The sequence below is a fragment of the Delphinapterus leucas genome, chromosome 2, assembly GCF_059928025.1.
Source record: "Delphinapterus leucas isolate spDelLeu-1000000601 "Yukka" chromosome 2, BTC_Dleu_Yukka2, whole genome shotgun sequence".
In the NCBI taxonomy this organism is placed as follows: Eukaryota; Metazoa; Chordata; class Mammalia; order Artiodactyla; family Monodontidae; genus Delphinapterus; species Delphinapterus leucas.
Genome location: NC_143130.1, coordinates 118,747,891 through 118,774,863, shown reverse-complemented (window position 1 = coordinate 118,774,863; position 26,973 = coordinate 118,747,891). Strand labels below are relative to the sequence as shown.

Below are 26,973 nucleotides of genomic sequence, written 5' to 3'. Positions count from 1 at the left end.
ATGTTATTTCAGGTGAAATCCCTTTCACCATCCCTAAGATCAGAGATTTCTCCCAAACCAAGAGGAGGTATATAATTCAAAATTAAAAAGGAAAGTGAACTACATAAAAGAAGAAATTGTTCTTCATAGTTTTCTCTCTCCCCCTGCTGTGAGCAGGCTTAATTGAACTCATAATAATGTATTTCCTGGATGCGTCATCTAAGATCAGGAGTTGAGGTTTCTATAACTGTTTCACCAATAAGACAATGAAACTACCCATAGACAATCAGTCTAGCTTTTGGTTAGAAGTAGGGTTTTCCAGAAAAATATTTACTTGCTACTCTTGAATACTTACAGGGTAAAAAGACACTTCTTTTAATTCCTTTTACGTTTGTTTATTTTAACATACTACGATTTCTAAGAAGTAGCTGTCAGTTTTCAATGTACTCTTTTTTTTTTTGCGGTACGCGGGCCTCTTACTGTTGTGGCCTCTCCCGTTGCGGAGCACAGGCTCCGGACGCACAGGCTCAGCGGCCATGGCTCACGGGCCTAACGGGCCTAGCCGCTCCATGGCATGCGGGATCCTCCCGGACTGGGGCACGAACCCGTGTCCCCTGCATCGGCAGGCGGACTCCCAACCACTGCGCCACCAGGGAAGCCCAATGTACTCTATTTTTATCCAGCCCTTTTTTTCTCCTCTAGTATTCTTGGTTAGATGACCATTCAACCTACATTGTTGTGAATGTGATGCTATGTGGTATAGCTATATATAGATAGACTAAACTAGTTGACTAGCTGAATATCGTTGGAGAGTTTTTCTTAAGTTCTGGGGACTATTTCAAGGGCACTGACTTTGTCAGTGACTTTAGTTCTTAACATTAGACTCATCTGATGTTGAACAAATGTTTCTTCCCAGGCTTCTGTCTCAGGTTTTGATATAATATCCTGTGGGTTGCAGGAGTATGTTAGTTTATTTTTTAAAGCTCTGCAGTAGTGCTGGTGTCTGGGCAGGCACATTTTTCCTGTCCTCTCTTCTACACTAGACTGTAGTTTTACACATATGGTAGCCCAGGCTTGCAGTCTTTATTTTCCTGATAAACAAAGAGAAGTCAGAAATCTCAATAATTATTCTTAAGCAAATTAGCTTTTACTGTCAGAAATAATACTTTCATGATAGAAGGGATGTAAAAGAACATAGGCATGGTGGGCAACTGACTTTTGCAACTGTTTCTTATTATTTTCTAATCAAGAACTCTGGGTGTCTCACCCTGAAATAAAGTTTACAAACCCACTTTCTTCCAGTTAGTTCTCAAAACTGCTAATTTGTTTGCCATATTTGATGCTGTTAGATTCTAGTCTGTCTAGGCCATATTATGTAGACTGCTAAGGTTATTAACAGTACTTCAATATTTGAATTGAGCACTGTAGAGCAAAATATTTTGATCTCTCTGCTTCTATTTTCTGAGTATCAGGAGAAAGAAGATGTTATGTCTCATGCCCCATACTGTTCCTAAATTCTGCCTAATCAGGAGGAGAATTTTCTATCTCTAATCAAACAAGCAGGTTCTTCTTTGCACAATCAAGGAATTTATTTCTTCTTGTCATCAATATGTGATAGTAACCTTTTACAGAGTTTCCACCTAGAAAACCAGCAGATTCTAGCATAATTCTAAATTAGATTTTTTGTTGAAATAATTTGTGTTAATTTTTTAAAAAGTGCATCTCAAGAAAAGTTTGAATCTAACTTAAACACGGCATTATATAACATGTTTGCAAACAAATAAAACTATAATTTTCTTATTAAAAAAATATTGGTCATTTGTCTATTTCCAGAATTTAAGAGTCAGGGAAGCAATATTAGAAGGATAAGAGGAGAAGATAGTTTAGTGTTCTAAATTTTAGTGGTCTAAAATTAATTATTTGGGCTTGGTTTATTGCTTTTCAGTCTTTTCATATGATTTCAATGATGTGCATACTGCTTTGAATTACGTAAAAATTGAACATCTAGTCATAAAAAGATGTAGAAGTTTTACTAGCCTCTGCTAATAATAGAATCGAAAACATAGATATTCTATATTTCTTAACTTACCTTGAAGGTACATTGCTATTATAGCCCAAATAGGCAAAAAAAATTTTTTTAATTACATAAAGGACATTGTCATTTCCTTTAGGTAATTCAGAAAAAACTTGAGCTTCTAAATGGCATCAGTTTCTACATAAAGTAATAGAAATGATTTTATGAATTCAGGAGCTGTAAAAATATTACTGATAGCTAGTGTTTATGATTAACCAAGAATAGAATTTAACTTTGGTAAAAGGGATTTTGGCACTTTTTTCTATACCTCGTTTTAGAAATTATTTAAATTTTCTAGTGGTATGTTAGTATTACAGATTTAGAGATTTTTTTTCCCCCTGAGGAACTAGCTTGATATTTTAGTAATTAACAGCTACTATTTTTAATATAAAAGACATGCTTTCCTTCTACCAGTATTTATTGAGCCCCTACTATGTGACAAGAGCTATTTCAAGCAATGGGGATATTGTGATGTTAATACAAACAAAATCCTGAAGAAAGGTAAATTTCAGTGAAAAGAATTTTTTTTTTACATGTTACAAGCTAATATTACACTTTAATTTACAGCTTATCTTTTTGAAATAGCAAAGAAAACTTTTCTTTGAAACACAACATTCAGAAAAAACTACTTTTTAATCCAGAAATAATTTCCAACACTTTAATGCTAAAACATCATTAAGCAAATCCAGAGATGAAACTTGACATTGCTAACACATTGTAGGCTCTATAGGAAGCAATTTCTCAATGTTCAAGTTTTTTTTTTTAATTTGTTAAAAAGCTTTTTTCTTGTTTTGCTCAATCACTGGTTACTGATACTTTAGATTAAAATAAATTAATTAGACACTGCCGTTGTTCAAGGTAAAATGTAAGCAGCATAATTAAATAGTTTCGAAGGGCATTTCTGTTATAACCTGTTGCTACCATTATTTTCAGCAATCCAATACAAAGTTTGTCCATTGTGTTCTTCTGTATCATTTACTAATATTTGTATTTGACTAAGTTTTGATTTCTAAGAGTGTTATCTTTATAGAGATAAATCCCTGTGCTGGTTTATAATTTCTTAATAATACTTTTTAAAAAATTAATTATTTCCTGAATATGTAATATATATTATTCAAGAAATTAAGACCATGGACTAATTTTTTCCTTACTTCAAATCCCACCTCTCCATCTTCTAGCTGTGTATCCTTAGGCAAGTGAATTAAATAGTTTCTTCATGTATAAAATGGGGATAATAACACCTACTTCATGAGGCTGTTGTGAGGATTAAATGAGTTAATACGTGTAAGATGCTTAGAACAATGCATGTAGGAAAGACTGTACAGTCGGCCCTTCATATCCAAGGTTGGTTGAATCCATGTAAACCTGCAGGTGTGGAGAGCCAACTGTGTTCACTGTACTAGGCCATTTTATATAAGAAACTTGAGCGTCTGTGGATGTTCGTGTCCATGGGGGGCTCCTAGAACCAGTCCCCAGCGGATACAGAAGGACAACTGTATATATTTAGCTGTCATTTAGACTTTTTATCTTCAACAAGGTTCAGGTATATTTCTTTAAATTTAAGTCTCGTTAGAGTCAGTCATGCTTAATTCAAGTACTGACTTTGATTTCTTTTATGCAATTAATATTGTTATATGCCCGTGTAAGAACTGTATTTAAAGCTTAAAACTTTCAAAAAGTTTTTTGTTTAATTTTAAATTCTCTAACAGTACATTATTGATAGAAAAAAAAAATTTTTTTTTTCAAAGCTCTTGCCCTCTTAGACTTGAAAGTTTTTTAGACATTAAAGTTTAGGGAAAAACACTTAGACTGAAATAATGTTTAAATTTCCTAACATGCAATGTGAGGACTGGGTTTGGGAAGAAATTCCTAAAAACAGAACTTCACAATAAGCTTTACTGGTTTCTTTAGAATGGAAAAATTATGGAATATCAATAGAGGGGAACTTCCCTGGTAGTCCACTGGTTAAGACTCCACACTTCCACTACAGGGGGCACAGGTTCAATCCCTGGTTGGGGTAAGATCCCGCATGCCATGCAGCATGGGCAAAATAAATAAATAAATAATAAAGGAAACTAAACATTAAAACTAATATTCTCCTTTTTTTTGAAGTTCGTATATTTGTTAGTCTCATATTAGATTTTAATAAGGTTTTAAGATCTTGATTTTGAATTTGCAGCTAATAAAATAATTCCAACTATAAAATTCTTAATAATTTTTATAGAAAAGTTATATAGTCTATCCTTTACTGAGTCTATTAGAATATTTTGTGGAAAGAAACTGGAGTGCATGGTGAATATGGTCTCTAGGCAGAGGTTCTTATGACCTATTATGGGAGATAAACCAAAATACTTAGCATTCGTCAAGATACACAAATATGCATTACTTATCTACTACAGTAATAAATGGAGTATAATGCATAAATATAAAGTTTCTGAGGAGATGCTTGCTTTTTCATTTAGAAGAATTCTAAGTGGAGTGCATGAAGAAGAAAGCCAACATTTTTTTAAAGTGTTGTATTCTCCTCAACTTAATGATAACAAGAAATTGTTTCAACTTTAGGAGATATTTTGTATTTGACCCGTATTGGGAGTCTAAATGTATATCTTCAGGAATACAGTGCAGTCTTAGTATATTACAAATTTCTCTTGATCTGAATTTAGTATAAGGTGGCTCCTTTTGGACCTCATACAGAGAAAGGGATATGAGTGAAATAGCAGAAGGACTAGCCTCTTTTCATCCATTGGATGGATCCTGAGAATATTTTTAATTAGTATCCCCATTTTATAAATGAGAAAACTGGTGTCGGAGTCTGGAGTAAGAAAACCAGAGTTTTAGACCTAACACCATCAATATCTGTGATCTTGGACAAGTAACTGTTTTACTCTGGATCTAAATCTTCTCATTTTGATCAGTTATAGTTCTGTTATTTATAATCTTTGCATTACAAGCCTAGTGAGCACCCAACATCTGACTTTTTGACTCTGTGTCCTTTTTTCATTATATTTTTCTGGCTTCTGAAAAATTTTTTTTAGTTATTTCTAGGTAATGTTAGAGGTCATGATAGATTCATAGACATGGTATTTTACTTCTAAAATTTCTAATTTGTATATATCTCTACAGCTAAATAGTATTTCATATTGTGATTTTCAATTTCGTAAATATTTTTGAGGATTTACCATATACTTAGCACTTCAGGCAGTAAAAACAATGTAATGACGTTGAACATTAAACCTGCTTCTCAACTTTGAGAGAGTGGCTTCATCTCTTTGGGCCTCAGTTTCCTCGGTGAGAGAGTTAAATAATCTATGATGTCCATTTTGACTCTAAAATCTGTAATTCTTTAAAAGAAATGTAAGAAGCCATAGGTACAGTTTTTAGGGTTTGATGGTTATTTAATGGAATGGGCCAGTGATAGGCAGAGAATGTTTCTTCCTAGTAGATTAATGGTGTTTGTGTCAGAAATGAAAAAGTACAATTATTTTTTTAGCAATGTATTAGTTTTATTTGATAGGATGAATAGGTTTTAATACTATAATTAAATAAAGTAAAATACCTCAGTAGAACAGATAAATAGTTTCCTGACAAAGAGGACTTTAGGAAGAGGGTGGAGATTTCCATGTGTAATCTGTGATCAAATAGATAAGCAAGAATTTGAAGAAAAGGTGATGCCTCTTGCCTGGTAAGGAAGGAAACAGGAATTTATAAGACCCTGTAAGATTCTGCAATGGGATATTTAGATCAGCTTTTTTGTGTTAAGATCTACTTTTTCTGCTTGGAACTTAAATAAGTACAAAAAATTGAATAGCAAGTTTGAATTCCTTGATTTATTGGCACAGCTCTATCTTTAACTGCACTTCCAAATGTTTCATCACCTCACTGTCTATTTCTATGCATGTTAACATATTAAAATGTATTCTGGTAGTTTTCTAATTCATTTATACTACATGCTATATTGGCTTGTGCACATCATTATTTAAAAACAGATTTGTATTTTTAATAGATTTTCTTTCATTGAGCTTACAAAAAATCTCAAAAATTTTTATTTTTAAGCATATGCTTAGGGTATGGTTGAAATTAATACTTATTTTTCATATTCGTATAGTTCCTACTCTGTAATTTTTCTTTTTTACAGATATTGATGATGCTCAAATACTTCCTCGTTCAACTAGAGTCAGACATTTTTCACAAAGCGAAGACACTGGAAATGAAGTTTTTGGTGCTTTGAGTGAGGAGCAGCCATTGCCTCGAAGTAGCAGCACTTCTGACATCTTGGAACCATTCACTGTTGAACGAGCCAAAGGTGCAGTTCCTGTAATTGACAGTTCATCCCGTCATGCACCAAGCTTGCAGAGTTCCACAGAGGCTTCTTCAATAACTAGATCCACTGAAAGCCACATCACTGATACTCATAGTAGAGAGTCTTCTCTGGAAGTTGGTGATAGCATATATGACCATCTTTGTCACTTAATAGATCCAGTAGAACTTGCAGATTCAGCTTTTGAACAAATCCAGTACATTGACCTTGAAGGAGATGATGATCTTCTTTCCTCCCTGAAAGAATATTTTAAGGAAAACCAGGAAAGTCGTAGTAAAAACGAGTTAGGTAAAGATGTAGCTTCACAGGAAGTGATTATTGCAGTAAATAGGGATGAAAGATCATCCTTAGATAAATTAGAACACATAGATCAGGAAAGTAAATCAGAAAATACCACCTCCTTTGTTGGGACTCCTGAAAACATACAGTATCAAAAAGAATCAAACTCAGCTGTCTTCATGAGTAACAGTGCACCCAACCAGTTAGACAGCTTTATGAGAACAAAAACTTCTGAAAAACGTAAACAACTAAACAGTGATAAACAGTCATCGGAACCTAGTTCGGGTAGCCCTTGTGATAAAGAAAAGAGGAAACATCTGTATAGACAAACAGCCACAGAATTAGATGCCTGTATAGATATAACAATAGCTGAAAAGGTTAAGGGTATGCAAATTAATGAAAAAATCATTGTCCCACATGTTTTGCATGCCAAGAAAACTACTCTAAAAGCACCTGTTAACCACAGAATGCCTCATGTTACAAGCACTAGCAAGCTTTCTCCAACTAAAAGGAGCTTGTCTGAAACAGTAACTCATAGAGCCAAAATCATGAAAATTGCTTCTAAAAAACGAAATAGTGTTCACGTTACTTTTAGACCATCTACTGAGTCAGTTCAGTTTTATAACCCTCTGGAAAACAAAGAGGCTCCGTGGAAGATGAGGCTGCGGAAGCTCAGCGGCTTTAGTAGCAGCAGCAATAGCAGCATCAGCAGCCCCCATGCCAGCTCAAACAGTGTTACCGAGCTAGTGAAACCCGGTGTGTACAGGCCTCTAGACACGGCACCAGTAAGTAGTAAGACAGTTAAGGAATCTACAGAGATCCCCACCGCCATATTACAAAAAGAAGGAATTGCTAGTAATCAGTTAGGAGGTAGTCGTAGTACTATTAAGTCGTCAAGTCATGAGGCAGGACTACAGCAGGGCTCCCTGGGTGGCGTTTATAAAACTGTTGTACATGCTCTTTCGAAGCCGAAGGCAAATGTTTCCCCACAGAGGCAGAACAGAATGCCACCAGAGGCTCCACTGAGGGATCTGTACAGTCATGTAATGGGCTATTTTGGAAGGAAAGCTGCAGGTGAGCACTTAACAGTGTGCAGAGCGCAAAAGGAGAAAGACAGCACCAGTTTGGCTTAATGCAACTGAAGCAAGCTATAAGCAATCAAAAAGCTTTGGGATGGTCACTGCTTTCTCTGTTTGGTTATGCATGCGCCTTTCCCCAGCTGTATTTTTCCCAGCATAAAATGTTTATTTAAATTACTAATTTCCCTTATAAAGCATTTAGTTAAACCTCTTTGCTGCTGAACAAGATAGGAAAGAGGGACATACAGGAAAATTTAATGACCTTCCAAAGGCTATCTAAATCAGATATTTTTCTGAGTGTGTACCACGTGAACCTTGAAATTAAGTTTACCGAGGAGTTGGAATACTTTCTCCCCTGTCCCCCCCAAAAGTTTACATTTAAAAGGGCCCCAGCTCTACATAATTGGGTTCATTTATTTTTACTGCTGATTTACTTGATTTTATCTTTTTCTTGGTAGATTACTGTGACATGATATAACATAATGGAAATCAAGGTCCTGCAACCAACACCAACATTTTTAGTTAACTGTCATTGAAGAGGAAATTATTTCTTAAACCTCAAAGTGGACTCAGTTACTTTTCATTTACACCATTTGCCAACAAGCTGTAGGCTCTTGAGTTTTGCATTCATTTGTATAGAATGCAAGTTATATCCTTAAAACACTTATCGTTACTTTCTTTTTTCTGAGATTTTAGATGTGCATAAAGGTTTCATGATAGCCAATCATGATTTAAATATGGAACCTCTATGGACAGATTACAGAAAGCAAGATTATGGTAACTGTTTTCTCTTATGTTGATTCAAATTTAAAATAACTTCACAGTTATAGAAAATTAACTTTCAGCAGTAAGGTAGGTTTCGATTTTATTTGTTTAACATGGTTTTGTTAGCATGATTAACAGAACGCTGCATCTTGCACTGAGCCATTAATGCCACTTGAGGGCAGTATTTGACAGCTTAAAAAAGCCTGGCCAAGTAGTATAAAGACAATCGTATTTCAGAGTGATTTCCTGACCAGTATATTTTCTTAACCTGAAATGCTTTGTAGTTCATTAGGAACATAAACAGTGTCGATATCCTTTGGTTGCAGAGAAATGCTTTTCTACAGCATAATAGTGAAATAAGTAAATATCATTTTTTGTAAGTTAGTTTCCCAAGTTTAAAACTTTCTTGTTAATGTTAATCATAATGTAGTCATAAAAAAATCAAAATAACTATTGTGGGGTTTTTTTTTAAACAGAAAAATCTTTGTGAAAATAAATCTCTTTTTTCTTAAAGCAAAAAATTAGATTTGTAGTGAATACAAACAACATTATGTCAAAATCATAGAATTTTAATTTATTAATATCTAAACTTAAGTTCAAGGGATATATTTCTTGCAAATATTCTTTGGGGAAAATGGAATTATAAATTATTAAGGCTCCAAATAGAAGCAGAGGCAGGAAGAAAGAAAAATATACCAGTTTCTTTATAGGCAATATTAACCTAACTTCAACTAGTGCTTATCTATAAGCTTTCTTGCTGTTTTAAGGTTATACTGAAGATTGACTAACATCTGCTTAGTTAAATAAAGTAAATATCAATTTACTAATTCTTAAAATTAAATCTAAAAGGAGAGAAATTATTCGTAGATGCATGTTTGGCAAATAATTGATATGGCATAGGTAATTTTTTGGCTGTTTTTGTTTTAAATTTAGGAAATGTAGTTAAGTCTTTCTTCACTATATATAGTTATTTATTTATTTTTAGTCAATAAAGAGGACATGAGCACAAAACTGCCCCCTCTTAATAGTGATATTGGCAGCAGCAATGCTAATGTTCCTGATCTGATGGATGAGTTTATAGCAGAACGACTTCGAAGTGGTAATGCCTCAGTAAGTGTTATTTTATTTATTTGATTTTAGAGAGGAGGGTAGAGAAACTAAAAGATATATACATATGTACATATATATGTATATGATATACATGTGGAAAATTTTATTCAAATAAGCCCTCACCCCAAATTTAACCCTTTTTTGAATTAAGATTTTTAAATTATATTTTTATAGTATTTTTTATTCAAAGACCTAAAACAAGCAGGCTTTTAGTTTTGACCAGGGTGAAAATTTGGGATACCTGTTTGCTCAGCTCCTGTGGTATAAGCCAGTACCTTCCTAGTTCTTTCTCTGTTTTTCATCTTTGTTCTTAGAGTACTCTGATGCCTGTTGTCAGCCCTCAACAGGAAAGATAACAATGGAGGTCTTCTGGCCCAACTCACACCATTTTGACAGCATGCTAACATCGGTTACTTAATCATTACAGATAACTTTGGAATAGATTTTAAAGTTATCTTTATCTTGAGTGTTAGAATTAAGGCAAAATGAAAATAGAAGCAGTTTTATTTCTAATGATGCTTAATTGTTAAGGAAAGATAAATATATGTGGAATTGCTTTTTTTAAAGGACAATATTCCATTTAGATTTCAACTTGTCTCTTTAGTGAAAGTCTGTAGCTCCATTACATTTTCCTTTTTTTTTTTTAAGTTGTTTTCCTTGAGTGGGAAGAAAGTTATAGAATCATTATATGTAATCATCATAGAATGACATCCTTGCTGTCATTCTTCCCTCCCTCCATTATCTCTTCCATTTGTTTCCTTTTCTCTTTTCTCTTTTCTTTTTTTTGCTGCACTGCACAGCTTGCGGGGGATCCCTTAGTTCCCCCACCAGGGACCAAACCCATGCCCCCTGCAGTGGAAGTGCAGTGTCCTAACCACTGGACCGCCAGGGAATTCCCTCTTCCATTTGCCTCTTTTTTTTCCATTTGAATACTTTGCTCTTTCTACTATCTTATCTTAATATTCACTCCATGGATCCTTTTGAGGCTTCAGGGTCTCGGGCCCAGCACCAAATGGTATTTGGGTCTTTGCTTTAGCCAGACCAACAGTAGTTCAGGACCCAGCTCCATACAGTTACACGGAGTCTTCGGTTAGTGTTTCCCCCACTCCTACTTAATGCCCTAAATTTCAACATTTATTGTGACGATTGTCTTGGAAATTAAAGATTTCACATGCTTAATGAGAATTCAAAAAAATTTTTTTAATGGTAAAATGTTTCTTGAATTTTTAGACTATGACAAGAAGAGGAAGTAGTCCAGGTAGCCTCGAAATTCCCAAAGACCTCCCTGATATTCTGAACAAGCAGAACCAAATGCGCCCTATTGATGACCCAGGTGTGCCCTCAGAATGGACTTCTCCTGCCAGTGCAGGGAGCAGTGATCTTATCAGCTCAGATAGTCATTCGGATTCTTTCAGCGCTTTCCAATATGATGGCCGAAAATTTGACAGCAAGTATCTTTTTTTCTGTTTGAGCAGTACGGTTTTTTGTTGATTTGTTTTCTGTTCGGGACTGACTGACAGTTTACGTAACCATCATATTCCTCTCTAACATTACTTAGGGGTTTCCATATACATATTTTGATTTCATTTTCAGTGAAACTCCAAAAGAATTTTTAGGGAATCACTTCAAGTTGAGACCTCTTTATTTTGCCAACTAAAGGCATTTAAAAAACAAAAAAAACACTGTTCTTTCATAGAACAAATGATATTTTAAGACCAGACACATAGACAGGAAAAAGGATGGACTTGGTGTTAGAATAAAGGACAGTCATGGTTATGAGTTGGACTATTTCATGAAGTCGTATTTGGGGACCACTATCTAGTTATGGTCAGTGCTTCAGCATGTTCAGTACAGTTATGTTCAATGCTATGGTACCCAGAACCTTACTTGAATAATTGCTTCATGTTAAAATGACATCAGTGATATTATTTGGTGCTATATTACTACCACATAGCTTTTCTGCTGTAATTCTGTATTACACTTGGCAGTCAGTGAAGGGTACCAAAATTTAAAAGAAGAAAGTCAAAATCTTGGGAACCAACTTTGTGAAGAGCTGGGAGATGCATTAGAGAATTATGTTTCTTGCCCTCATGGATTATATACTACTCTGATCTTGGACTGGAAATATGATTTGAAAGAAAAATGACTCTTACCACGTATCTGGCATTTTTATTATATATATCTCTCTTCTAGAGATTATAAAACTTGAAAAGCAGTTAAGTATATTTCCAGCTATCAGAAAACAGGGATAAGAATAGTGATGATATATTGTTTGTCTCTGTCCTTTTATCATTTTTGTTAATAATAGGCTATGAGGTTCTTTAAAAATTTGTTTCTAATTATAAATTTCAAAGTGTTAACATTGTTTACCCTTGCCTGAGTGGTATGTAAATAGAATTAATTTGGGGGGAATGTTCATATTTAATTATTTTGATGAAGTAGCTGTGTCTCTTTTGTAAATATTTTTGTTTTATAATTGGAACTTCTGTACACTAGCATTTCTTCTGCCTATAGATTTTGGCTTTGGAGCTGATACTGGGAATGCATCCTCTGCTGATGTGGATTCAGGTTCTGGCCATTATCAGAGTGCTGAAGAGCAAGAAGTGGCTAGTCTAACCACGCTTCACATCGATTCGGAAACAAGCAGTCTTAATCAACAAGCTTTTTGTACTGAAGTTGCAACGGTTACTGGTAAAGTTACTCAAGGGAGTGTATTCCTTAAGTGCATTTTTTTTTAAGCCACCAAAGAACCTTTTCAGACTTGTATTTGATAGATTTTATGTATTACTTATTACTATTTAAGTATTATTTTTTTCACTCATCTTTATGTAACAATGGAGGGAAAAAAACATTAATATAAGAGTTTTTTGACCTGGAGTCCACATGGATAAGCTTCAGGGAACTCTATGAACTCCTAATACCGTACTCAAAATTTTGTGTATGTTTGCACCAGAGCATTTCCTGCAGCAATTTTTAAATAAATAACCAAAAAAAGTTGAGGTACTGCACTTTACCTTTTTCATTGATTTTCAGAGTTAGCCTAGATTTTTGTAGATTTCTTTGGTAAACTATTTATTGTTGCAAACATAAAGCACACTACCTAAAATAAGGTCTGTTTCTCAGTATACTAATATTCTGTATTTATATAGTAAATTAATATAGTAAATTATGCTTTTCAGCAACTTTTTGTGTGTGGTCAAACCTGACAATAATATGACAAGTGGGGTCCAAGAAATTGAGTCATGAAAGGCAGGGTCACATTATTCCAAGAGCAGTACCGTGACCAGAGGGAGCCTGAGCAGCCTGTGGCCCATACTTCAAGAGTTCCACTGTATTATCCAGATTCACTCTGGTTCCTACTGCAGTTTGACACCCCTTTGATGGATGATGGATGAAATATCAATAGGGTGGTTTTTGCATCCTGTGGTTGGCTGGAACTTGAAAGACTGGAGCAGTGATGTCTGCATGTCTGAATTAGGCACATTTCTTCAGCCAAATCAAACTGATGAAATTCGGCCAGTGAAATACTCACAGGAACCCATCCTATGTTTTCACATTCTTCTATTCCACATCTTTTCTACCAGAGGATAAGTAAGAACTTTAGCCTGCGCATTGCAGAATGAGGGCTGAGTGGAAGATAGGAGCCAGTTTGGTTGTATCCACAGTCTGATTGTTACAGAATTTAAGTTACTACTCAAAGAAGAATTCTTATTTTACAATAAACACCTTTTACTGTAGTTGTCCTTAAACATAAATTTAGATGAAAATTTGGATGAAAAGATACTCAACATTACTAGTAATGAGGGAACGTAAATAATCCATGAGGTACCACTATACACATAATAAATCAGCTCAAGTTAAAAACACAATACCAGTGTTGAAGAGAGTGTGGAGCAACTGGAAATATCATACATTACATTATTATAATGGGAATGCAAAATGGTAGGGCCACTCTGCAAAAATACGGCAGTATCTTTTAAAATTAAGCATACATTTACCATATGACCGTTCCTAGGTATTTATTTCAGACATTTGTATGTGAAAGTTCATAACAGCATTATTCACAGTAGCTAAATTGAAAATAGTCCAAATATCCATTAACCAGTGAATAATCAAATTGTAATGTATTCATCCATCCAGTATTCATTGAAATAGTACTCAGCAATAAAAAAGGAATTAAATGCTAATATATGCAAAACCATAGCTGACTCTCAAAAATATGCTTTTAAATGAAAGATGTCAAGGCTAGCAATGTTAGTGGCATATAGCAATGGGCAAGTCTCTTCTCCTGAATTGCCTCAAGCCTGAAGTAAGTGAAATAAAGTAGCAGTGGGTACCAGAGTTTCTATAGCTGGACCAGGAATGGAAGTAGGCATTCTTGCTCTCACTGATGGCCCCTATTAATTGGTATGTCCAGTTCTCATTCCACACTAGTCCCATAGTAGACATGGAATGAGACTGCTAGATATGAAATCTTGTACAGTATTATGATTTTATTGACCTCTTTGGCCAGTTTATAACCTGATTTATCTTTTGATGTTTTCAATTTGTGTTTTATTGGGCTTTTAAGCATTACATCTTAGGTAGAGGGTATTGAATATATTCTTTGTGGTAATTTTATGAAATTATATTTACAGGTTCAGAAAGTGCCTCCCCAGTCCATTCAGCTCTGGGATCCAGGTCACAGACACCTTCTCCTTCCACACTGAATATAGATCACATGGAACAGAAGGATCTACAGCTCGATGAGAAGCTTCACCACTCTGTTCTACAGACGCCAGATGACCTAGGCAATATTTGGAAATTAGATCTTTGCCATTCTTTCCTTTCAGGGCATTAGTGTCAGGAGATCTTAAATAAGGCATCTTAAATTTGGTTATTTTATATATGTTATGTAAATATTATTATAAGTCTTTTGGACTTTTCTGTCTTTGGGAAATTAATTAGTATAACACATTTTTTCTTGCCCTTAAAGAAAGATATTTGCATTCTGATTTTTGTTATTTTATTATAGTTGATTATAGTCCTGGTATTAGTGGTTACATTATTTTTGTATGTTATATTATCATTTACATTACCATTTCCTAAAGCAGGAAATACATAATTTGGCATCGTTATTCTTAATATTTTATCTGAAGAACCTGCTGAATCAAAGTAGGCAGTCCAAATGAAGTATTTTTATATTTAAGTAAATGTTTAAAAGTGACTAGGAAACCTTAGAAACTGCAAGTTAATAAAAAGTTATTTTTGTTAAGTCCTACATCATGTAACAAGCATCAGGATAAAAAGTCATTTTGAAAATATGCCAGAAAATTTGGTCAAGGACACAGCTGATAAGATATTTATAATGAATAATGTAAAATACTAGTTTTCATAGGTAGTGCAGCACATTTACTCTCTGGCCAAAGAAGAAATTTAAAACCGTGTGACTTCTGCCCCCCGCCCCCCCTTTTAAGGTACTCATTCTCTCTTTTTTTTTTTTTTTTTTTTTGCGGTACGTGGGCCTCTCACTGTTGTGGCATCTCCCGTTGCAGAGCACAGGCTCCGGACGCGCAGGCTCAGTGGCCATGGCTCACGGGCCCAGCCGCTCCACGGCATGTGGGATCTTCCCAGACCGGGGCATGAACCCGTGTCCCCTGCATCGGCAGGCGGACTCTCAACCACTGCACCACCAGGGAAGCCTTCATTCTCTTAATATGCAATTACCTTGCAATTACACAGCCCTGATTTTCTGGTTTGTAGATTATTTCTGACCTTTTCTTTCCTCCTCTTGGCCTGCAGTTTTTTGGTTTTTTGGTTTTTATTTTCAGCTTTTTCCCCAACATTTGGAAAAAATTTCAAACTCATGGAAAAGTTGCAAGACTAGTAAAATGAATACCCATAAATCCTTTGGATAAATTCACCAGTTGTTAATATTTTACCACTTTATCTTTCTCTCTACCTATACACACACACACACACACACACACACACACACACACCCATTAAAACAACCCCACCGTACCCACCCTTTCTTTTTTCTGAGCCATTTAAGAGTGAATTGCAAGTATCAGACCCTTTACACCTAAACACTTGAGCAAGTATGTCCTAAAAATAAGTATACATTTCCTATATAACCATAATATAAGGGCCACGTTCAGGATATTTAACATTGATACATCATTGCAATTTTAGTCTATAGTCAGTTATCCTCAGTTGTTCCAATAATGTCCTTCATAGTTACCAATCAGTTGAGTTATCACTATATTATGAAGGTTCTGTAGAATAGGGAGATGTTAACAGTGATGGTTAACCCTGTAGTGTTTTTTTAAAATTTTATTTTAGTGAATTTACACCAGAAACCTGTTTTTATTATTGTGAAAGACTGTCCAGTAACTTTTTAATAATATACTCAGTTATTGTACACTTTACATGCAGAGAAAAAAGTTAAACATTAAGAGTAAAGGATGTACATATACTGTGTATGATTTTGTAAATTATCAGTACACTGACATATTATCAAGCAGGAAAAAGTCTTTACTGACTTTCTAATGATTTTGCCTTTTCCGTTATATACATTGCATAGAATTACGGCTTTTTTTTTTTTTTTAAGCTGGAGGAGATCTATAATGATACCTACCTAAAACATCTATTTTACAGATGAGGAGCTGTAGCTTCAGGGAGGTTATTAAATAATTTGTACAATATCACATAATTAGTGACAGAAATGAGACTAAGACCCTAGGTTACCTATATGTCTTATATATAATCATGCCAGTATTAATAAACAAAAGAAATGTAATTATGGAAATTTTAGATTATATGTAAATTATTTTTTTCATGCCATTGTGATATCCCTTTTAATGCTAGGCCTGACTTAATTGTGAAATACAGAAATATATTTCTTCGGAAGGTTTAATTACAAAGAAATAAGCTTAGGAAGACTTCCTACAGGATCTGCCTTCAGCCTGAGATTTTCTGTTAATTTGATGATGGAACTTGAAGTAGCTATTAGGTTAAATAGAGAGTATGTACTTATAAATATGATCTTTATGTCAAACGTAAATTTCTCCATCTGGTATCTGCATCATTTTCTCCTTAGGTAAATCTAGATAGATGCCCTATTGCATAAGTAATTATTGTCAAAATAAGGAATTATGAACTAGCGAGGTTTTGACCTTACCAGGAAAAAATAACACTGATGCATCCTAACATTTCTTTTATTCACTTTTGTAGACATTTAAGATTATTAATTTGACTCCTATGTGTTTTTGTGATCAATTCTCTAGAAAAATTACTGACACCAGTGAATTATTTTTTTCTATAGAAATCAGTGAATTTCCATCTGAATGCTGTAGTGTGATGGCAGGGGGCACTCTCACAGGATGGCATGCTGATGTTGCTACTGTAATGTGGCGAAGAATGCTAGGTATTTTGGGAGATGTCAACGCTATTATGGATCCTGAAATACATGCTCAAGTTTTTGATTACCTCTGTGAACTTTGGCAGAATCTAGCTAAGGTAAAAAAGAAAAAGATAAAAAGGGAGAAGGAAAAAAAAATAAAGTATTAAGAAGTACAGAAAAAGCCTTAGATAGCATCCACCCCCGCACTACGAACTGATGCCTTAACCATGTTTAAATATATTGTTAATGGTAGGAACTAGATCTCAAGTTTAAGGTAAAACAAACTGGGAAAGAGAACACTTTTCATAGGTTTGTTGCATTTTATTTGAAAATTACAGATTAGAGATAACCTCGGCATTTCAACTGATAACCTGACCTCCCCTTCTCCACCGGTTTTAATTCCTCCACTGAGAATTCTTACACCTTGGCTTTTCAAGGTAAGCTTAATATATAAAATATTAATTAAAAAGTTTCATTTAGTAAATAAGTATGTGGTCAGTCTCAAACAGTAGAGAGAAGACTATTGTGTAGTCTTCTAGAGCACTTAGTTTTGTTTTTTGTGTGTTTTTTTGCTTTTGTTAAAATTTATTGAAGTATAGTTGATTTACAATGTTGTGTTAATTTCTACTCTACAGCAAGCAAAGCGATTCAGTTATACATATATATATACATACTTTTTCATGTTCTTTTCCGTTATGGTTTATCACAGGATATTGAATATAGTTCCCTGTAGAACACTTAATTTTTAACTAACCATTAGGGGTTATATAGAGAGGAGAGTGGGCCTAGCAAAATTATTATTTAGGTTGCATCATTTTTATTACTAAAACAAAAATGAATATAATAAATTATGTTTTTGTTGTATTTAAATGAAATGTAAACCTCAGTTTTGTGTTATAGAATATGCTATGTACTTCTAAAGAACTAATTCTTTTAAGTATTATATGATATGTTTGGTGCATTTTCCTAAGTGAAACAGTGTATAGTTATTCACACCTACGTTGTATCATTTTAATGATAAAAATAATTTCAGGAATCCTGATATTTAGTTCATTAAAGAAAATGGGCCAACATAGAAATAAATGAAAACAAATATATAGCTTGCTATATTCAATTGTTTCAGTATTTAACAAACAGTATTTGGTTTTGAGTATTAAAAACAACATCTTTCAATTGTAGGCAACCATGTTAACTGATAAATATAAGCAAGGTAAATTACACGCCTATAAACTTATTTGTAATACAATGAAAAGAAGACAAGATGTTTCTCCAAATAGAGATTTCCTAACACACTTCTACAACATAATGCACTGTGGATTACTTCATATTGACCAGGTAAATATATGTACTTTCTAACAAGTCACTTTATAAGTTTATCTTTGATTCTTTATTCTGTTTAACTCTTGACTTTCAAGGTGTAGAATTAAAAACATTCCCTTATATTGTAATTTATTTACAGATTTATTCCATTTATAACCTCATTTATTCTGAAACATAGTTTCAAAACAAGCTATTGTAGTTGGGAGATTGACTTGATTATTAAGTGCATCTTTCTTCTAATGTTATAAGAACTGTTCACTCTTTGAAGAGATTAAAACATCCTTTGCTTACGCTGACAACATCTTCCTTTAATGTCCTAATGTACTTATTGTTAGGTATTTTGTAATTGTTACTTGATAACTGGCAATTGGGACTTAGGTATTTGCTCAGCTAGTCATGCAGCAGTCAGAGGTTTTTTTCTACTCTAAGAGTCAGCACATCACATTTTCTTATTTTTATAAATTGTATTACCATAGTGACAAGTATATTGATTTGCATCAGTATAGTCATTACATTAGATAGTCATAAATATGTCTCTAGAACATTACTTCACAGGTCTTGATCCTGGCCATAAAACTGAAAAGTACAGGAAGTTGCCGGTCAAAGTAATGTAAATGTTTGTAATCATAACGTGGTTAAATTTCACTTGCAGTTCATTTCAGGAGCATTAAATTAATATTAAAAGATGATAATGTATCTTTCTGAAAAGTGAAAAAACTTCTTGTGTTAATTTGAAATAATTATTGTGTTCTACCTTATAAACATGCCTCAAATAAAATGATATTCTTAATTACTGGATAAAGAGCATTCATTTAAATTGGATTGAGTAATACAACCTGCTATACTGCATCCTCGTGGTAAATTCCAAAGGCAAAATGAATGAACAACCAAGTTGAGAATATTCCCTTTAAAATGCCTACATCTGGATTTCTGAGGCTAGATGTCTATCATCAAAGGACTTCAATTTTTCTAAAAAAGAGAGTTTCTCCAGTTGCCACATAACAGGTCATGCAACTTCAGACATCAGAGTTATCACGTGGAAGCAAATAGGTGGCAGAAGGAACTACTCTGCAATTAAGTTTTACAACACATGGGCCGTATTTTTTTTTTTTTTTTTTGCGGTACACAGGCCTCTCACTGTTGTGGCCTCTGCTGCTGTGGAGCACAGGCTCTGGATGCGCAGGCTCAGCGGCCATGGCTCAGGGGCCCAGCCCCTCCGCAGCATGTGGGATCTTCCCGGACCAGGGCACGAACCCGTGTCCCCTGCGTCAGCAGGCGGACTCTCAACCACTGCGCCACCAGGGAAGCCCGGGCCTTATATTTTTAACCCTCCGAAGTAGAGACCCTTCTAACTGGCTCTCTAGGGTGAAAAAAAAAAAAAATGCTGTATTGATGTCAGTTAAAAAGAAAAGTGTTTTCAGTTTACTTTCCTGTGACAAAATATAGTACTAAGCATGGATTATTTGGAAGAATTAAAATTAGTCTTTCCAGTTAGCCAACCAGTTATAGTTATTACCTGTTTTATTATTTCATACATTGTCTATTTTTAAGGATATTGATTAGCTGATACACAAGATTACATTTGTGATATTTTTCTTCTCTTCTTTTCTTTATTCCTAAGGATATTGTCAATACAATCATCAAGCACTGCTCACCTCAATTTTTTTCACTTGGTTTGCCTGGTGCCACAATGCTTATTATGGATTTTATTGTAGCAGCTGGTAGAGTGGCTTCTTCAGCTTTTCTCAATGTAAGTTTTTATTTCCTGTCCTTCATAATATAACAAACTGCGGTTAACCAAGATTCAGCTAACAGAACAACAAAGGAAGAGCCATTGTTGATAAAATATAACAAACTGATGTTCAGGAAGATATGTAATTTAATTAGAATTGATTGTCTCTCCCACTTTAAAAAAAAAAGTAAACAATTCTGAAGTGTAAGAAAGTACTAAAATTATTTGATAAATTGACCCAGGAGCTACAAAAATGGGTTAAATCTGATAAGCAAAGCAATTTAAAATTGAGGAAATCTAAGGAAACAAACAGGGAGGGAAGAAAATTTTGAAAATGGGCAATGAGCTATAGCAAAAGAGAAGAAAGAAATATAGGTGAGGTAACCCAGAAATATGCTCTAGGAGTAAACTCTAAAACAGCATGTGAGGGTTTTTCATAACAGTTTGGAGCTGTAAGACAATGCCAGGTAACTTAGTATAACTGGAACATGTTCAGATATAAGTGGCAGAAGTGAACTAAGGAGGAAGGCAGTAACTCTGTTTATAGTGCTCAAGAGGTTAGATTTCATCCTAAGGAAAGAATGAGTAGCCGTTGAAAGATTTTAAGCAGAGTGACATGATCACATTTGTATTTTAGAAAGATCACCCTGGAACAAAGTATAAATGAGAAATAACTGAATGTCTACTGGGAAAAACTAAAAGTATTTGGGAAAGAAAAATCAGTCATACTTGACTAGTGCAAAGTGCAAAGCAGTTTAACATATGTTATTTCATTTATAAGCTGCAAAAGACCAACAGTGAATGAAAAGGAGTTCTATTTGGGGCATAGGAAGCTGCCTGTTAGACACCCATGAGATGTCAGAAGGGCCACTGTATATACAAGTCAGGATCTCAAAGGAGATGTCTGGACCAAAAATGTAAAGCTGGGAGACATTAGCTTACAGATGCTATTGAAAGCCATGAAACTGGATACAGTCACCTAGAGGAAATATGCAAATAAGAGAACAACCCATATTTATAGCTAGTTATTAACCCTGTTTCCCTAGTTCCTGGAGAACAGTGATCATGTCTTACTTATCTTGGTATCTTCAGGGCCTGGCACAGCATCATGGTTATAGGTATTTATTAATCGAATCTGTAAATATATATTCAGCACTTAGTATGTGTTCAACATGGTGCTAAGCCCTTTTGTGGTCATTAAACTTTTGTTTCCCCTTGTGTACAAAGTGTTCCTTTGTGTGGAATATAGAAGGATATAGAATAAATGAGATACACGTTGTACACAGGGAGCATATAGTCTGCTGCTGGGAAGATAGAAAAATATATTAATGACTATAGAATGTAGGACAACAAAGAGGTACCAGTAGGAGGAGCTTAGCATAGTGGTTAAAAGCATGGGTTCAAATCCCAGCTCTGCCACTTAATTAGCGGTGAGACCTTGTGCAAGTTACTTGATTTCTCTGTGTCTAAGTTTCTTCATCTATAAAATGGAGGTAACCTTCCTCATCTGGTTATTTTATGGGGATTTGAGTTAATATTTGTAACATGGTTGGAACATTATATGACACATTGTATGTGCAATTTAAGTGTTTGTTAAACAAAATAAAATTATTTGGTAATTAAGACAGAGGAGAGATCTTTTTTTTTTAAGGGATATCAGGAGGTTCCATGGAAAAGATATTTGAGTAGGTCCGTGAAAGATTAGTAGTATTTTTATGAGTGAAAATGGAGAAGGGGGAAGGTATTCCAGGCATAGGGAAACAGGCATGAATAAGCTGTGTCCTAGGAATGACAAATAATTCATTTTGTTTACAAGCTAGTTAGTCTAACTAGAGAGTAGTAGACACAAAGAACAGAAAGGTACTTTAGATCCCAGCTACCCAAAATGTGGTCTGCACACCGGAAACATTTGGCATGCAGAATCTCAGACCTCATCCCAGACCTACTGAAACAGAATATATATTTTAACTATATCCCAAATAATTGGTATGGACAGTAAAGATTGAGAAGCACTGCTTTAGACTATATCTTGGAGGGTCTATTAATGCCAGGGATCAGATTATAATGCTATATTTTATATTAGATAAACAGTTGAATTTTTTAAAGTAGGGAGAGAGATGATTAAATCTGTGCTTTGCTAATGTTAAATAAGTGTATTAAACTGGGAATAGATTAAATGGAAGACAAACTAAAGATGATAAACAAGTTACAAGGTTATTTTAGTATTAACAGAGTACACAGATTATCAATCTCTTGGATACTGGCAAAAGCTGATAGAACTCAGAGGAGCCTGATGCATAAACCAATGCCATTTTTTAATGCATTTACTATGAAAACTATAACTGTTCAGTTGGCTGATTATTCCAGATGAGTAGTTGGCACATTTCCTACAGCCCTGATGTCCTTAGGCATCCATTTTAAATTTATTTATTTATTATTGGTTTTTTGGCCGTGTTGGGTCTTCATTTCTGCGCGAGGGCTTTCTCTAGTTGTGGCGAGCGGGGGCCACTCTTCATCGCGGTGCGCGGGCCTCTCACTGTCGCAGCCTCTCTTGTTGCGGAGCACAAGCTCCAGACGCGCAGGCTCAGTAGCTGTGCCTCACGGGCCCAGTTGCTCCGCCGCATGTGGGATCTTCCCAGACCAGGGCTCGAACCCGTGTCCCCTGCATTGGCAGGCAGATTCTCAACCACTGCACCACCAAGGAAGCCCAGGCATCCATTTTAAGTGACTAAACCTTCCTCCTATCTAGAAGGATACTACTTTTGTAACATCCTTGGGAAAATTTTAAAAACAGTTGTTTTCTGTTTTCTGTGGTTCTTATGAGGAACACCGATTGAGACAGGCTGCATAGGAAGCCAAATCATTACAAGAATTAAACCTGACACATCTCCACTGTAAGGTTATGGGCAGTCTTTTCCTCTGGACGGTGTTGGAGATACACAGTCTAAATCTGGCTCTTTGGAGTTTCATTTTAGATCCCACACATATCATCTTCCTTTTGTTAATCCCCCCGCCCCCAGGCAGATTTCAAAGTAATTTGATTAGGTTTTGCCTTTCTTAATTACAGTTCCATTCCAGTTCTGCCTCACATTATGCCCCACATACCTAACTGAATATTCCCAGTTTTTTTATCCAACTTTAAAGAAAAACCCTTAGCTAATCTCTATCATTAAATATTGGGGGTGTTTTTCAGTTTCATTTTAATAGTAAAATTGATTTTAAATCGGGATGGTGGATGTGAGCTTACCCTGCCCCATTATACTGCTGGCCTTGTATCTGTAAATCTAGATTATTTTTTTAATATGGAAATGAGTTGTTTTGTTGAAAATCATAATACCACCTCTGTTATAACATTTATTAACAAGGAAATCCTTTGGAGATAGGTTCTTGTTTTAGGTAAATAGAAGAAGTTTTATATTTCTAATAGATTGGTTTTAGCATTTTTGTTAGGTGTTATTAAACATATAAATCAATTTGTAGGTATTTTAGTAAACAAAGCAATTTATCAGTAGGTGGGTGTTGATGTTAGGTGGGCATGCAAGAAGGCAGAAGAAAAGGGAAATGTTCAGTGCTGATACTTCAGAAATGGCTTAATACAGCTAAGGAAAAAAGATGAAAAGTTACCTTCATCTGCAGTCCAAGCATAATTTCTAATTTTGTTGTTAGTAAGTAGTATAGGTAGTGTTCTTATCATGTGCATAATATCATAAAACACATCTAGACTAATGCCTGTGTCTTGAAGATATATTGACCATTTTCATCCTTAGTTACTTTATTCATCCTTGGATAGTAACGGGTATAATCTAGAGATCATGGGTCTTCTGCTCATTAGAACAATATGTTACGATGTGTGAGTTGCCTTTAGAATGAAAGTATTTATATTTTTCCTCAAAATCAGGGTAATTTTATGCTGTTAGCTAAAACTGTATTCCTGTCTACATACTCAGTAGCTGTACCCACATTTCTGCTTATTAGCTGCTCTTAAAGAAAGCTCTACTATTTGTTCATTGCATTTATTGAGAATAACAGTAGTTTTACTGGAAAGTATAGATGAAAACCTAATCTTTTTGTGTTCCCCTTTCCTTTTTCAATTTTGCTTGTACTCTGACTTCCCTGTGTAATCTGGTTAGGTAATAAAGTAATTTTTCTGATAATTAAAGATTTTTAAAATCTGATACATAGGCACCAAGAGTGGAAGCACAAGTTCTTCTTGGATCTTTGGTTTGCTTTCCCAACTTATATTGTGAACTGCCTGCTCTCCATCCCAACATTCCTGATATTGCTGTGTCTCAATTTACAGATGTTAAGGTAAGAAATTAGGTGCTAATTTTAGCGTTTAAATGACTTTATAATCATAACAATATATTCAGTAAAATTTGTGTTCTTCATTTTCCTCTTGAAATCCACACAATTGTTAAAGAACTTTAGCCAGCTGTACCCCTCAGACACAAAGGCTGGAATGTCCATTAGGAGCATAACCTTTTTTTATAACTATTACTTTGGAAACATTTTCTCATTATTGAACCCACTCACATGTCATTATCTTAGGATTCATTCATTCACTCACTGAACATTTATTGAAATCCCATGAGCCATATACTATGCTGCTAATGTAAGGCTTCTAAGATTGAGATGGCACTCGACCTGCATATTTGACTGTCTCCTTCTCCCAGTTTTCCAAGGTGATGAATCAAACAATGTAATGGAATATTCTATTCTGCTATAGGGAACTGTGGAATTGGGGTGGAGATCCCATGTACCTGAAGCATTAACAGGCTTGAGTAAGAAGAGATGGTGCAAAATTGAACTGTCTATACAATTGCTTACTCAGATAGTAAATCTTTAAAAAAAAAAAAAAAAGATAGTGTCTAATTAGGAGTAGACATACCCTAATTGTTGTTTACAAGCCTTTTTAAAAATTTCAAGTAAAAAAAATTGGTGAAAAGTTGTTTTGTGCCTCTGTAGAGGTCAGCCTCTGTTTGAAGGGGAAGGTGTGACATGATCAGAATCCTTAGTCCTCTGGACTCAGTAATTCTTAGACCAAGATAGAGGGGAGTGGTGTGGTCAGGTCTCCTAGTTAGGATAAAGGCACTTAGTGCTCTGGACCCAGCAATGTGCCTGGTAGTGAATAATTCTGTCACTAAGTCAAGACCTGTCTCTAACTGAATGCCCATGTATTATAAATTCCCACAGGTTTAACAGTCCTAAGAAGTTGTGCTTGTTATAGTAATTGCCAGATGGTCTCTGTTTGACCTGAATTGGCCCTAGAATTAGAAGGGAAAAGAGAATAAAGAAGGGATGAGAGAGGGGCATTCTATCTCCTCAGAAGTCATGCTGATGATTTTTTTTTAAACTTGTGCTTTCTCTGAAAGAAATGTTTTAAATCAAATTTTTGTCAGTTTTGCATGTACTTTCCATACCACCTGTATTTCTCTGTGAAACATTTGTAATAATTACACTTGTAATTATTTTTCAGTGTTTGATTTATACTTTAGACAAATAAGTACCACAAGGTCTTAGTTACTGCTATATCCTCAGAGCTTAACACGTTGCTTGGCATGTAGAATATACTCCAAAAACATTTGTTAAACAAGTGAACTTCACTTAAACATAAAATTGTAGGGGCCGATGCAAATTTATAATGATATTTAATTAAAACTATACAAATTGACCTTTGGTCTTCAGGGATGTAATGGCTTTGGTTTCTTCTATTTTCAGAAGACCCTGAAGGTCAAAGATAGGTAAGAGTTTCAGTTTGCTTAGGCCGTTTTGAGTTCGTTTGGGCTTAGCCTAGCCTACTATATGTGATTTGTATGATCAGAGTGGCCTTGTCCTTTGCTGGCCATTGTATAGGCAGTAATGGCTGAAGTGATTTTTAAAAACAACCAAATAGCACTATTACATAGAAAGCTCTTGGGCTTAAACAATAGGTAGCTTCCAAGTACCTATTAATTGCTAGCCATTGGGTTAGGTGCTAAATTCACAAAGATAAGTAGAAGGTTACTCCTCTAAGGAGCTTGCAATCTAGATAGCTGATAAATCCTTAATGAGTGAATAATTGAATGATTTTTAAAAACCATATTAACTATTAACTAGCACTTATCCCAAAACTCACACATAAGAAGAGGAAGCTTTCTTTTAAATGATAATTCTCAAAGTTGTGAAAAGTTTTGTTCATACCTTTGAGCTATTAAATCTGCTTTAATTATCTTTATAGTGAGCATTTTATTACTCTTCTAATCAGAAAAAAAGTTTCTGAACATATACATTTGGTGATAAATTTCAAAAATCATTTGTCTGCTATAACAAAATACTACAGATTGGGTAGCTTATAAGTGACAGAAATTTATTTCTCACAGTTCTGGAGGCTAAGTCCAAAATCAAGGCTGTAGCATAATCACATTCTGGTGAAGGCCCTCTTCCTGGTTCATAGCCAGTGCCTTCTTGCTGTGTCCTCACAGAGTAGAAGGTGCTTAGGGAACTCTGTGGGAGTCTCTTATTTATAAGAGCATTAATCCCATTCATAAAGGCCCCACTCTCATGGCCTAAGTACCTCCTAATACCATCATCTTCAGGGGTTAGGATTGCAATGTACGAATTTGGGGGGAAGGCACAAACATTCAGACCATACCATTGTTTTATTTATTTAGCTAATTTTATGAATAACATTGGAATATACTAAAAGTATGTACATGAGAACGAAAAATGTCTGTTTTATTTTGCTATTGTATCCCTAGCGCCTGACACAGTGCCTGGGTCCGTGGTGGCTGTTTAATAAATATTTGTTAAATAAGTGAATGAAAAAATCTTGGTCATTGCTAATATTTCTCCTTCATTTTAGGAACTTATAATCAAAACTGTATTAAGCTCGGCAAGAGATGAGCCCTCTGGTCCTGCACGGTAAGTCAGATATTCTTAAGACTTGAAATAGCT

General features: G+C 34.8%; 1 protein-coding gene across 7 annotated transcripts in view; it reads left to right on the top strand.

The window, feature by feature from the left end:
• The window catches only part of RALGAPA1 (Ral GTPase activating protein catalytic subunit alpha 1), a 228,532-nt gene that overhangs the window by 102,255 nt on the left and 99,304 nt on the right, over positions 1–26,973 (top strand). For 6 of the 7 annotated variants that reach the window (XR_016392164.1, XM_089907599.1, XM_022570707.3 and 3 more), the window contains 11 exons: positions 6,189–7,724; positions 9,480–9,604; positions 10,835–11,051; positions 12,119–12,295; positions 14,242–14,394; positions 16,911–17,104; positions 17,327–17,425; positions 18,168–18,323; positions 19,930–20,058; positions 24,223–24,348; positions 26,882–26,940. Coding sequence is in view for 6 of the 7 variants with exons in the window: in XM_089907599.1 (XP_089763725.1) it covers positions 6,189–7,724; positions 9,480–9,604; positions 10,835–11,051; positions 12,119–12,295; positions 14,242–14,394; positions 16,911–17,104; positions 17,327–17,425; positions 18,168–18,323; positions 19,930–20,058; positions 24,223–24,348; positions 26,882–26,940 (2,971 nt within the window). In the remaining variant the exon portion in view is untranslated. The remainder of the gene's footprint in view (positions 1–6,188; positions 7,725–9,479; positions 9,605–10,834; positions 11,052–12,118; positions 12,296–14,241; positions 14,395–16,910; positions 17,105–17,326; positions 17,426–18,167; positions 18,324–19,929; positions 20,059–24,222; positions 24,349–26,881; positions 26,941–26,973) is intronic. The other variant, XM_022570714.3, reaches the window with a different exon arrangement.